The 13,610-nt window shown below is 45.6% G+C and overlaps 1 protein-coding gene across 1 annotated transcript in view; it reads left to right on the top strand.

The window, feature by feature from the left end:
• Nucleotides 1-253: 253 nt before the first annotated feature.
• LRP8 (LDL receptor related protein 8) overlaps nucleotides 254-13,610 on the top strand; it is a 169,794-nt gene continuing 156,437 nt past the window's right edge. Inside the window, exons 1-2 of the mRNA XM_058808279.1 lie at nucleotides 254-323; nucleotides 1,175-1,294. Coding sequence (XP_058664262.1) covers nucleotides 254-323; nucleotides 1,175-1,294 — 190 coding nt within the window. The remainder of the gene's footprint in view (nucleotides 324-1,174; nucleotides 1,295-13,610) is intronic.

Genomic DNA, 13,610 nt, shown 5'->3' with positions numbered 1-13,610 from the left:
GGGCTTCCTTTCTGTGGCCGCGGGAGTGTCCCGCAGGTGTCCCTCCGGGCTCCTCCGGGAGGCGGGATGCCGGCCGCGCTCTCCGGGGCCGAGCCGAGCGGGGCCCGCCCAGCGGGGCGCGTCACGGCGGCGGCGCGGCGGGGCGGGGGCGGCGCCGGCCGCAGTCGGCACGGGGCGGGCAGCGAGCGGCGCGCCGGCTGCGCGCACCCCGCACACGGCGCGCTGCCACCGAGGGAGGGAGGGAGCGAGCACCATGTGCCGGCCAGCGCTCGCCCGGCTGCTGCTCCTCCAGCTGCTGCTGCTCAAGCTGCATCTCGGCAAAGGTGAGTCCGGCGCGGTGCGGCCGCTCTCCCTCCGCGCCGGGGTCCCCCGGCCTCAGCGCTGCCGGGGAGGAGGCGAGCGTCCTGCCGGCACGGGATGTGCGGCCGCGGATGCCCGCTCGCTCCGGTGCCCTGCGCGGGGTTTGGGACCTGCGGAGGGCCGGGCACGCTCGGGGTTGCGACCTGCGAGGGCCGGGCAAGCTCTTCAGGCGGGCGAATGGAGCCCGAGAGCTGGTGACAGGAGCTGCCACCTTTAATCCTTTTCAGAGGGGATTTGTGCCTCATCAGAGCAGCGCGGCACCGAGTCTCTAAAGCAGATTTGCTCCGTTCTCCCCCCGCCCTCAACTTTAGTTGGGTCAGGTTCCTTTTCCCGGGACGGCGCCCGTGCCTTTTCCGCCCCGCATCCCCAGGTGTCGGTGCGTTTTGCCCCGGCAACGGATGCGCAGGAGGTCCCAGCATCACTGCGCTTTATAATTTTTCTTTGTCTGTTGTGTTTCGGGTTTAACCATATTCTATACCCAGGCTCCTTTTCCCTCCGCCTTTAAAACAATGTGGGGAAGCACGGGAATGGCCCCTTTTATCCCTGCACAAAGCAGCTTCGGGATCGCCGCCGTGCTCCCGCGGAGGCGCGTCTCCCCCAGCCCCGCACCGAGCCGCTGTGCCCCGGCGAGCCCGGCCCCAGCTCCGCACCGAGCCGCTGTGCCCCGGCGAGCCCAGCCGCAGCCCCCACTCGGCCGGTGGTTTCTCCCGGCGCCTTGCCCGGGCTGTCCGCGGCCAGGCGGCCCCGGGATGCCCCCGCCGCCCGGCCGTGGGAGCGCGCCCCGCTGACCCAGGCGCGGCCCCGTGTCTCGCAGGCGCCGTCAAGGAGTGCGAGGAGAACCAGTTCCAGTGCCGGAACGAGCGGTGCATCCCCGCCATCTGGAAATGCGACGAGGACGACGACTGCTCGGATAACAGTGACGAGGCGGATTGCCGTGAGTATCCGTGCCCCGCACGGGGCGGGGGTGCCGGGCAGGGCGCGCTTCCCAGCTGCGCTGCGCCTCTTTTTTATGAATGAATGAATGAAGTCGCGCCGTCCCCGGCCGCGGCGCCGATTGGCTGCCGGCAGCAGCAGATCCGTGACGCGGCGCCGCGGGGCAGCGGCTCCTCGCTGCCGGCTCGCCCGGCCCGGCCCGGCCGGGATGCCCGGAGCGGTGTTCGGTAGCGCGGGTCCGGCGGCTGCCGTCACCGGGCAGCTCCCTGCCCTCCCTCTGCCCGTCCCCTCGCCTCCAGCAGCGCCTCTGCTCAGAGCGCCTCAAGGAGCACACAGTTTGTGTTCTCGGGGCAGTTGGGAGAGATGTCAAAGCCCGGAAGAGCCCGTGCTTAGGGCGAGTGACAGGTGCTCATGTGAAATGTTGCTTACTAATAATCATCCTACAAGATGTGCGGTGGGTGTGGATCTTGTGTTTAAATATGTTTGCAGTCAGGGTGACAAGGCAGATGAGCAAGTAGCACTGCTTGGTTTGGCAGTGTCAGCCATGCAACACTAATTCCTTCATAGTGTAAGGGAAAAGAGAGCAAGATCTATACTTCCAATCCTGAAAAAATGGCACTCGTTCCTTCTCCTGTGGTGTGGCCCTGGTGTGTATCAGTGGAAACCCATAAACTCTGGGTACTTTGTAGGGTTGTGCTGTTATAACTTGGCTGTTATTTAGGTTACAGCTTCTGATACCTGGGAGAACTTGTCTCAGCCATGGAGTGTAAGAAGCATCTGTAAAAGAAATTACAGAGCCTAAATCTTGAAGAGAAGTGTCTTTAATTTGGGATTTAAAATTGCAAATATTGTAGCAAGTACGACATCTCTTAAATTATCTCTGTAGAATAATAGGCACTGAATGTGCATTCAGTGAGCGAACTCTTCAAAGCTCATAGACCCAGTGAATGCATCACAAAAAGAAAGGTCACTGAGTATGTGTTTTTCCATATGTGATTTTCCTGCTAACATCTTCCCATGTAAGTCTGTCAGGTGATATTTGGAGTGAAGTCTGAGTAGATCAGTTTAAGGAGAGCAGGGATTCCCAAACTCTTAAATTATAACAAGATGTTCCCTGTGATTACCCCATAACATTTCTTTCTGGTTGCTGTCTTTATTCAGAGGACTTGATTGACTTTATATATGATATTTTTTATGATCTGGGGAGTAGGCAGCATTAATTGAGACATAGAAATGGCTCTTACAGGAATTATAATGGCACTATTTTGAGGCAACTTAGGTGTGGAATGTTTCAAATTGGCAAAAGAGTCGGGGAAGCTGGGAGTGACTGAGAACTACCGTGGACTCCTGTGCAGCCATAACTGGGAAAGTTTTCTCAGAAGTGTCTGTTTCCCAAGACAGACAGTAATCTGTGGAAGCACTGAGAATCTCTGAGCAGGTGTATAATGGTGTTCTTGAAGCCTTCCATTTAAAACCTCTGTGCACTGTGGTACAAAGGCTTGCTGAGCTCAGGTGACCTGTGGGCAGTGCTTTTGGAGCTGCTTTTCGGAGGTTGGGATCGTGGCTGGAGGAGCATCTTGAATGGATTCTGGACCCTGCACTCAACACAGAAGAGTAGGTTTGTGTCCTGAGCTCTTGCCCTGAGTGAGTGAGGGGCTCAGTATCTGGGCTGCTTTTTTATTTTCTCCTTATAAGCAACCCTCTGAACATTGTCTCAGAAGAGAGAGTGTAGAACAACATGCTGCTGAACATCAGCTCAGCGTGGACTGTGCTATGTTATAATGCTTATTGCATCTGATTTAGGTTTATTTCAGAGGGGTTTTACAGTTGCTGGGTTTGGGGGTGGTAAAAATATGTTCTTCACTTTAATCTGAATTTGGCATTTATTATTGATTGGGAATTGGACTACAGAAATTGCTCACGGACTGTTTATTTAGTTCATAAATAGAGAGATTTTGCAGTTGCTTCTTCAAGCAGGCTGAAAGACAAAAATTACATTTGTCATGCACATTTTTCTCACTTAAATTGTTCTGAACACTGCTTTGTTTTGAAAGTGCATGCTGTTTTTCAGCATATGGAATGTTTGGAGTTCTACTCACTGGGTGAAAAAATACATTCCATGTTTTCGCTTCTAGATACCGCCTCTGTTATCACTGCTGTAATAAACAGAAATTTATTTTAAAACTATTTTATGAACATATGCAATAGAAGAAACTATTTTGGAAAACTCAGCATGCCAGAGTGGTGATGGAGAGGGAAATGAATATGCAGGTAGCCTGCTGGCAGTGAGTGCTGATAAGGACCCTGATAACCTCTGTAATTACTTGATGATTCCTTCTCCCAGAGCTAATAATGTATTTGTAATAGCTCATTGCTGTTTGTGTATATTCTCCCCTTTTAAAGAGACAGGATGGTCTTTATGGTGTGCAGAATTGGTTTGTGAAACCAATTCCTTGTGGCAGACAGTGTGATACTCTTAGTTACAAAATTTTCGAGTGTATCTTCAATAGTTGGAAAGAGTTGATTTTTTTTTTTTTGGCAGGACTCTGTGGGCTTCCTACGAGAAACCATCTTTGTGCAAGACTGAATTTTAATTTGTTTGTTGTTATCTGTGTCCCCTTTGTGTTGTGTCCTGTGTCTGTCCCTGTTTCCCCCATCCTCCGAGCCCCCATGATTTGCTGGCATCATGTTTTGGATTCTAAGGAGAATATTTCAGTAATCAAAGTGAATCGCGTCCTTGGCATTTGATTTCAACTGAGTAATCCTTTTCTGTCGGGGCTGGGAGTTCAACTTATATACCCTAGGACTGATGTGTGAGTTAATACAACAGACATGGACCTGAAGGCAGCACTGGTTTTTTGGTGTATTAAGTTTATCCAGGACTGGGTTTCTGGGTTAGCAAAAGAACGGTAGCCAAGGAGGCTGTCAGGAGGGAGGAGATGGTGCTCATTGTGTGTAGGCACATGACTTGTGAAGTGTTAACAAGAGAAAAGGAGGAGACACTAATTTGTGTGCATTGTAGAAATATATAAAAATAAATCAGTAAACAGATTGCCTAAATATGAAGATGCTGTTTTGCTGTCATGTTTTCAGAAATTTATACCATTTTGAGGAAAGGAAGATAAAAAGGGAGTAGATATGTTCCTTAAAATGTATCTTTGGAAAGGAAGCTAAACTACAGAGAGATAACCAGTGGAAGTTACATTGTTTGGATTGCTGGGGAAATAATGTTTTAAACTTTGGAATTAGAAATCTTGGGTACCTACTGCAGAGTTTAAACCTGTCCTAAAACTATTTGTTCTGCTCTACGCAAAAGGATTTGCTTGAGCTCAGTCCAGTCTGTGTAGGCCTGGAAAAACAAAATCCTGGTCACAACTTACAGCTTTCAATGCCACAATCTGCACTAAACATGGTCCATACAATGAGGACAGGGCCCCAGGGCAATTCTGAACATGATTTCTGTAGATGCATTTTCGTCCTTCCCTGTGATACATTTTCCTCTTTGGAAATACTGAAAAGACACTTACAAGCTGTTTCACACAATGCGTGCAGATGACAGTCATTGGGACATTTTTTGTAATGGTACAGCAGCAACTTTATAAAACATCAAAGCTACTTTTATAGTGGGAAAAATGTCCCTTTTCTGAGGCACAGTGTTTTAGCAAAAGCATTCTTTGCTGAGATACTCAAAATGTGGGATACTTTTTTCTGTGTCTCCCTCAGGATGGGTGGAGGCTGCAAAGCCAGGTCAGATTAGGGATGTGTGTGCTGTGTGTCCAGGGTGCTGTGATCATCACCCAGAGGGGAAAATCCTAGAGCTCTGTTCTGAAGGGGGAGTGGCTCTTGGAGGCTTTTCCCCAGCTTTACAAGTTTATTCCTGCTTGCCATTGTAGCCAGCAGAAAACAAGGAAGACCTTGCAAACAGCTGCCAGACGCAATGTATTTGACGCAAAATAGGAACTCTTACTTTGATAGGTGTTTGATTTTATTTTTATGATGTATGATTTTATTTTTATGAAGTATGATTTATTTTAACCCAGACCTGAGTGTGGGTGAAAGAGACTGGAGGATCTCTGCTCAAATGTTTCACTGTTGAATAAACACTAAATGTGGCAAAGAGTATAGTTGCAAAAAGCAATGAGTAGCTTAACCAGTTTCCTAAAATGAAACACAGGCTGCAGGATCATTTCAGCTTTGTAATACCTGCCTGCAGGGGGACACAGCCAAATGCAGAATTACTATTTCTTGTTTAAAGCTCCATTTTCCACCTTTGCACTGGTATCCTTTCTGTGATGTTGCTTGCTGGTGAGGACTGCTCATGGGGATATTTTATAGGCAGGGTTGAGGCTGCCTCAGGTGTGAGATGCAGTCTGAAGGGAGTTACTGTTTCAAAAAACTGTTCCCATGTGTACAGAATGCAAAGTAAACATGTGGCCTCAGCAAACCTCCCCTACCTCAGCCCTTGCCTGCCTTGTGGCTGTGTAGCTGAGACACATTTCCTTTGCAATTGAGGAAGGAGGAGTCCTGTGCTCACACTGGCTTTGTACAGAGAATTTGACTCCTGCTGCCTGTGTGGAAGCCCAGGAGGCAGCCTCATGGTCCCTGTGCTTGTCAGTTTAGGTTTCACTAAAGCTGGAATTTGGGAGTAAAAACATATCAAAAAGCCCATTTGAAAACTAAATTCTGGATCCGGTGCAGAGTTAAGTGTGGTCTGGGTGGCTTTGAAGTGCAGGAGTGTAATGGTGTGCCAGGCTTGCAGCTTTTGGGGCGTGACCAAGTGACACAGTAGGCACTCACAATGCCACATGTATTCTATAACTTTTTTTCCTCTGTTATGCATTGCTCCAATTTCTCTTTCTGTTTCATATTGAGCCAGTGTCCTGTATGCTGAGTGATTGCTGCCTGCCACCCTGGAGATCCTGTGCATGTCACCACGTGGAGTTTTAGGGTTCCCTGGCTTACGCATGGTCATATGCACTTGATTGTGTCAGTGACATTTTACCTGTGTTGTGTGGCCAGCTTGCATACTTATCCCAAAACTGGAAGCACTTGGAGGACTGGTGTTGAGAGGCAGGACTTGTTTGCTTTTCTGTGTGGCTGCTGCCTGCTTGTCCTGGTCTGTACTGGATTCATGTCCAGCTTAGGCCCAAAACCAGTTTACTGACTTCTTGTGCTCCACAGTGAATGCCTTTATTCATTTATCTTCATTTTTCATTATATTCTTGTTATCTGCTCTGAAAAAAACTAACTTGTATGTTTTTGGTGTCTGGATTATCTTCCCTGTTAGTGCAACCTGCTCAGCAACGTTTATGTAGAAAATGAAGTTTTAAGCACATGCCATCCTCCTTTTCCCTATTTCCTGGGACATTTTCTTGAGCAATTTATTTATGCAGTTTTATTTATTAAGCAGTCTAAATGCAGACTGCTTTCCAGAAGGTGATGATTTTCTATCACTCCTGCTCATGGTCTGGGAAAGAAAGAGAGGACTGAGATGGGACCACTGAAAAGGCAGAAGAGAGAGCTGGGAGAGCCACTGGGGACATGATGGTTACTGGGGGAAGTGAACTTGGTTTTATGCAGTGCTGCTGTTTTATGCAGTGTATCTAGTTGCTCTAGATACAGTTACAGGAATGAGCTGTGGGCTGAAAAGCTTTCCTGAGGTCAAGGAGAAAGGGAAGAGTGAATGTAATGATTAAGTTCAACAAGGAAATTATGAAAGTGCCGTTGAAACCAACATGACTTGGTTTGTTTATCAGAGAGCTCAGAGCTGGCATTTCAGAGGATAGAAGCATATTCTACATTTTGAGCCAAGGTAGGTTAATTTAATCCAAAGCATTTTAAAGTATAAAGAAGCTCTGGCTGCCCCATCCCTGGCAGTGTTCAAGGCCAGGCTGGCTGGGGCTCTGAGCAACCTGGGTTTGGAACTAATGGTCTTCAGAGTCCCTTCCAACCCAAACCATTCTGTGATTCTATGAAAAGTCAATGCAGACCAGTTCTCTTATGTCTGCAGTGTTCTAGACCCAGCCTTAGCACAGGTTAGAGATGTAATTTCTGACTGATTGATGTTAAGAGTGGAAGATACTTAGGATAATTTAATATTAATCAGAAAATGTTCCAAAGTTTATTCAAACTGCAATTATGAGACCAGAGAAATCAAGTGTAATGTGTTGGTGAACACATTTATTTGATACACCTACACTAAGAGATTGCCAGTGCTAGAAATAATAAGTTTTTGTGACTCGGTTGTCCACATAAAGGACATTAAACACTCTGTTACACCTGAAAATGTCTAACCATTATTGATTCCCTCAGCAGACTCCCAGCTTTTGTTTCTGCTGGCCTTTTCAATACCATCAGCTTTTTGAATTCACTGACAAATCTACCATGTCTTTGGTGTGCCTCAGAGACTGATGTTGTGTTAGGGATGCATTTGTGGTAGGATTGATTTGGTGTGAAGTTCTCCTGATCCTTTTACTGGTGTCCTTTTCTTTTGTACAGCTTTTCCATTTTCCTGCAGCTTTTCCCTGGTAATTTCAATGTTCCCAAAGCATGCTGTTGCTCACATCTGCTTTTCTGTGCCTGCCTTATAAAATGCTGTAACATGTCAGTTGTTCTTTCATTTTTTCCTTTGCCCAGGAAAAGAAATCAGTAAGTTGAGTTTGGTGATGGAGATGAAGATGTGGGTTGCTGTTTGTTGTCTTGTGCAGTAGCTGGTCCTTGGCAGAAAGGACCCTGCCTGCTCTGCTCCCAGGCTGACAGCTGCTTCCAGCCAAAGGGGAATCCTCACTATTTCATGGTGCATGTGAGGGAAGTGTTGGAAAAGCTGAGTGTAGTTTTTCTTACTCTCTATTTTCCATTAAAATTATCAATATGTAGATACCCAGGGAGGGGAGGGTAAAAGGCCCTGTGATAAAATTAATGCAGATTTTGTACTCTGTGAGAAATTCTGTCTGAAATGCAAGTGATAAAATCCTGATTAGACTTTAGAAGTTACAATACTGTAAGCTAGTTGAAAAATAAAACTAAACCCTTGCACACTAAAATATTTTCAAAAGCCAGATTTTAACGTGCAAGAAGCCAAAAATTTTTTAAAGGAGAGTTGTGAGCTCTGTCACTGATGGTCCCTCAGGTCGAGACATCCTGTTTCTTGCCATAGTAAAGATGCCCTGGTAGACAGTGCTTCTGTTCCTGGCAAGGCCCATGACTTTCCTTCCCCGAGCTGTGGCAGATCTGGCAGCCCTGTGCCTTTCTCCTCATGAAGAGGTGAATAAATGGTGATAGAGCTCCTCTGCTCCAGAGTGACTCTGCTGTACAAGAGTCAGCAGCCAAGCCAAGAACAGAAATGAGGCCTCCTGCCTGCCAGTCCAGTGCTCAACACACACAGCTGCTCCTTGCAGAGGTACCTGTTGGACAGGTGGAAGGGTTTCAGTTTTTCCTCCAGGTTTCCTGCTTTTATTCAGCCTAAGCTGAGGCCTGGCAGTCACTCACTCACACTTAATGCCAAGAGCAAGTGTTAGGACCTGGGAGAGAACAGGATTTGTAGCTGGCTTGGAGCAAGGCTTACAAGCCTTTGGGCTGCAGCCATGCAAAGTGAGTTTTATTGCCAGATTTTTTTCTTAGATGTTCTGTTTCTGATACTTCAATATTATTTAATGCATTATTAATATTTATTAAATGCTTGAGAGCATGTGTGGCACTGTACCAGGACCAGAGCAGTGAGGGACTCAGTTTCCATGGCAGCAGGAGCACAGTCCTGTACTTGCAGAACCAGAAGGGCTCTTTTTGGCAACTGCTCTGTGCTGTTGTGATTACTTTTTAAAGATAGATATATTATTTAACATTGAATTTGTTAATGCTGCAGAATCTTGTCCATCCTGAGTGAGAATTTTGCCTGCTGTAAGTTTCTTTATCTTTTTCTTGAGTTCTAGCTTTGTTTCTGTATCTTCTGTCGGTGTCATTTCTTTTACTTGCAAAATAGTGAAAGGAGTGAAAGTTTGCATTGAAAATTCATAGTAATAGGTGGAAGTTTTATCTTGATTTTGGTTAAATTTGAAATGTTACATTGTTGAAGACTTCTTTTCCTTTACATGTAGCATATAGCATAGATTTATCAATTAAAATAATTGTTGAAGAAACTGGTGTGTACAGCTGACAGTAAACTGTTTACTATGTCCCTCATTTAGATAACTGCTCCAGTTCCAGGTTTTAACTTTGTATTTAATTTAACTGGCCTTGTTTTATACTTTTTTTCATGCTGCCTTCCTTGATATGTAATGTGTAGTGTAATGTACACTGAGGTGATACTTTGCTTCAAGGGGTGAATTAAACTTTTTCTTTGATCCCAAGTCTTTGTCATGCTGTGCATTACCCAGTTGAGGTTTTCTGTCTTTCTTTCCATGTATGAAGTTAATGGGATTAATTCCTTTGATGACTTTTTTTCTGTTTTTGTTGATCTAGGTGAGTGAGGTTGTAGGCATCCTTCCAAATGTGTTGCATGAGTCTCCTATGATAGATACCAGCTGCTTGGCTTGCTGGTTGAGCAGTGATTGTGTATCAGTAAACATGCTGGATTTACTGGATGTGCTCCATCCATATATGATGCACTCTGTGAGATCCAGGGAGTAAAAATCAGCTACAGCAGGAGTAGTGAATATACTTGCACTGAGAAGAAGAATTTTGGATGTAAACTTACAACTGTTCCTGTAGACTTCTCATCCTGAATCACAGCTGATCTATAGAGCTACTTATAAACAGAGATGGCCCAGTTTCTTTGATAGCAAATGTCAGTGCTGACTGATATAGGCCAAGAAATACACCTCCTGCCTCTGTAACTCAGAGCTTCTATTCCTGTTTGTGTGCTTGTGTTACGCTCATTGCACATTTGTCATCCCGTGGCTGCTTAGCAGTTCAGCTTTCTATGAATCTTCCCATAAAAAGTGGGCTAAATATTATCTCAGGGACATGAAAATTGATGCTTGGGAAAGTTCCCCTCTGCCCAAGGCTGTAGAGTGATTCAGCAAATCATTGTGGACATGAGTGACTCATGAAGAAAGTCCCCAGTTTCTTTTTTTCAGGTCTATTATCATGTTGTTTTACACAGATAATTGTGTTCCTTGGATTAAATGACTGCTCAAGGATTTAGCCTTTGCTTTTGTCATATACAGTTTGTAAAATATTCAGGAAAACCCTGGTGTTGAGACAACTCACGGTTTGAAAATTTTAGTGTTGGTCAAGTGCAAGAAATGCTTCAGATGTCTCACTTCTTGTATATAGTATTGGACACAGAAAATACAGGTGCTAGAGGAGGAGCATGATACTTTTGTGTTCCAAAATGAACTTTGTTTTTTTTACATTCCAACAGATCCTGAAACATAGCCTGTGTACAGACAGACATCACTGCAGCCACTTCTTCAGCTGGCCGAAAGTGCCTGTTGTGAGACTGTACCACAGACCTTTGGTTTGCTAAAGAGGCTCTTTCCATTCTAAATTCCATTCAAGACTCCTTCACCTCCTGCCCACACCTTGCTGTTATCTGAGCATGCACTGCTGAACTAATCACCTGTGCACCCGTCCCTCCATAAATTATAAGTAACCTATCATTTTCTGGAAGGAACAAAGATAACTGAGGAGCTTAATTTTCTATTGTGTATTTTATTGCTCTTTTCCTTCTTCCTTTCTCGTGTAAAACAGCAAAGGTACAGTTTAGATTGCACAACTCTGAAGTTTACACAAGGTGGGCTCTGTAGGTGATTTAGGATGTGTAACCTATATGGGAACTGCTCTTTGGCACCTCGTAAATAAGGAGTTTCAAAAGGAACCTCTGGACCAATCTCTGCCAGGATCACATTGATGTGTTGAAATTGCTTTACTTCAAGCTCTTTGCTGGATGATTTCTGTTCCACCTTTTCACAAGAGCTCTTTTAACACAGAAATCTGTCCTATTTTTTATAAAATAATGTGTTATGTGTATTTGCCCAAGGTGCCAGTGCATGTTGATCCCTGAAGTTAAATTAGGATTAAGGAGCTGCATTAACAGGTGTTGAAAAGAATCATATCTGTCCAGTTCTTGACTGCAGGCTCTCTGATTGTGGCATGGCACTTCAAAGAGAGTGAGTGTGGAGTAGGGCAGAAATCCTGGGGCACCCTTTTCTAGAGGGAAATGATTAATAAGGTACTTAATTTTTCTCCATGGTTGTGGACAAGCCCATGCCTGAGCAATATGGAGCCTTTCCCAGGGTCTTATTGCCTTGCTCTTCTTCCAGTCTTTCCCCATGAGTTTGGCCATTAAATCTCATGGCCGTGTGTCACAGAGTGCCCATCCTCAGCAGCAATGCACAAAGCCTTTGTTAACACCTTCCCTTGCTCAGGCATCACAGGGGACTCTGCAAAGCTTGGCTGAGAGCAGCAGCATTTCTGCACATTCGATTATGCATGCAGCCATGTGAATATTGCAAGCCTTTATTTGTGCTAATGTTCATAGAAAGGATAAATAATTCCTGCACAAATGCTGTACTTCAGCTGGCAAGAAGCAGCTGAGTTCACTTTGCCCAGATCTAATTACTTAATTTACAGTATTTTTTATATTTTGAGACTGAAATGCAGGTTGAGGCTGCCAGGGTGACAAGTGTTGGAGGATTTTCCAGAGCTGATGTGGAGCTCCACACCTGCCTCCTGTTGATTCCAGTTCAGGCTGTTGGGCACTGTGAGGTGCACTGGCAAGCAGCGCCCTGAGGGATGTGTGATCACAGAACAAAAGCCATTGCTGGCACTGAACAGTTTTGATCCTCCAGTTTCAAGGTCAGGACTAAGATATTCAGCACCATGGGAGATGCTGCATTCCTGCAGCAAGAGTCAGGGCTGTGCTGGTGATTATGGAGTCCTTGGTTTATGGGGCTCTTGCCCTGGCAGCTTCATCCCTGCCTGCTTGGTGTACTGGAGGAGTGTTTCAAGAAAACCTGAAACTAAAATATCCTTTTAGAAGACTGCTTTCTTTCCTTTTCCAAGCAGGCTGGATAGCTGTCAGTGAGTTGTCCATAATAATAAGGATTGAGCAGTGATCTTTGTTGCTTACTGGTTCCTTTTCTGAGCCACATTGTGCAGGCTTCATCATCATATCACAGGGTTAATTTTGGAATGCAAAAAAGATGCTTCTCTGACAGTGAAAACCACCGAGGGGGAGGAAGGCAGCCAAGTACAGGACCTAATTTCCCCCCTTCCTACAAAAGTGTTTTTTTCTTCCTGTGGGGGAGTGTGAGTTTGAATGTAGCATTAGAAACATATTCAGCGAGGGGTTTAGGGCAGAATCTTGCTGTGTTGTTTTTGAAAAGGGTTCTGTCCTTGCTACTTGTTTCTACTGAAGCCATGTGGGATTAGGTTTCCTGAGAGGAATAACAAACCTGGTGAGATCCAGAACAACAAATTGGAATTCCCTTAATTTAATTTATGGCCGTTTTTTGTGACTGTGGTTCACCTGAGAGCTGTATCACCTTTTCTGGGGGTGGCTGGGGATGAATTTTCCTGTGAAGCGTTTTGGTGCATCAGCTTGACCTTTTACATAGAAAAAGGGCATGTGTAAATGTCACTTTTCTACAGTAATCAGTTGGGATTATCTGCCATTGTGTTGGGTTTTTTCCTCTGCTTTTATAATAGCAGAGATTTTTACAGCACTTTGACATGTAAGAATGATGGCGGTTTCACTCTCTTATGCTGGAGAAATTCTTGTCAGTAGATGGGAAGGAGATGATTCATACCAATTAGGACTCAGTGTGTGAGAGAGTGATATTTCTTATTGGATATGAAGTGGAAGATGGAGGACCTCATTTCACTCATACTGTTAGAATCCAAAATGTTAAATGATGAGTCTCTTGGGATTTGGGGAAGATATTTGCTGTGTGTTCTGCTCTAATTAATTGCGATGTTTGTGGGGGTTTCTCATTACTTTAATCTGCGGACAGCGCCGTTCTCTGATGGTGAAAGTTGAAGAGAGAAAACATCTTGTCTGTGTGAGGGCTCAGCCTGATCTTGCTGCTGCAGAAGTCTCTGAGGAAATGCTGACTGGTTATTTTAGATTGCTGACAAAGCTTGGTCCTGTAGCTTCAGAGCACAGAGCTGACCCTCTCCCTGCTGGTGTAGTTCTGTTGAGATTGACGTTTCTTAGCTGGAAAAGCTGCTGCTGTGGGCCCAGAAGGGCTGAAAGGAGATGGATCGGGGTGATCCACGAGGCCCTGCCGAGAGAAGAGCCCTGGCTGGCTTTGCTGAGCACGGGGCTGTGCCCACCTAGCTGAGCTGGCCAGGCTCCTCCACAGGGCCACCCTCCC

The sequence above is a fragment of the Ammospiza caudacuta genome, chromosome 7 (genome assembly GCF_027887145.1).
Source record: "Ammospiza caudacuta isolate bAmmCau1 chromosome 7, bAmmCau1.pri, whole genome shotgun sequence".
NCBI lineage: Eukaryota > Metazoa > Chordata > Aves > Passeriformes > Passerellidae > Ammospiza > Ammospiza caudacuta.
This window is presented reverse-complemented; position numbering and strand designations above follow the sequence as displayed.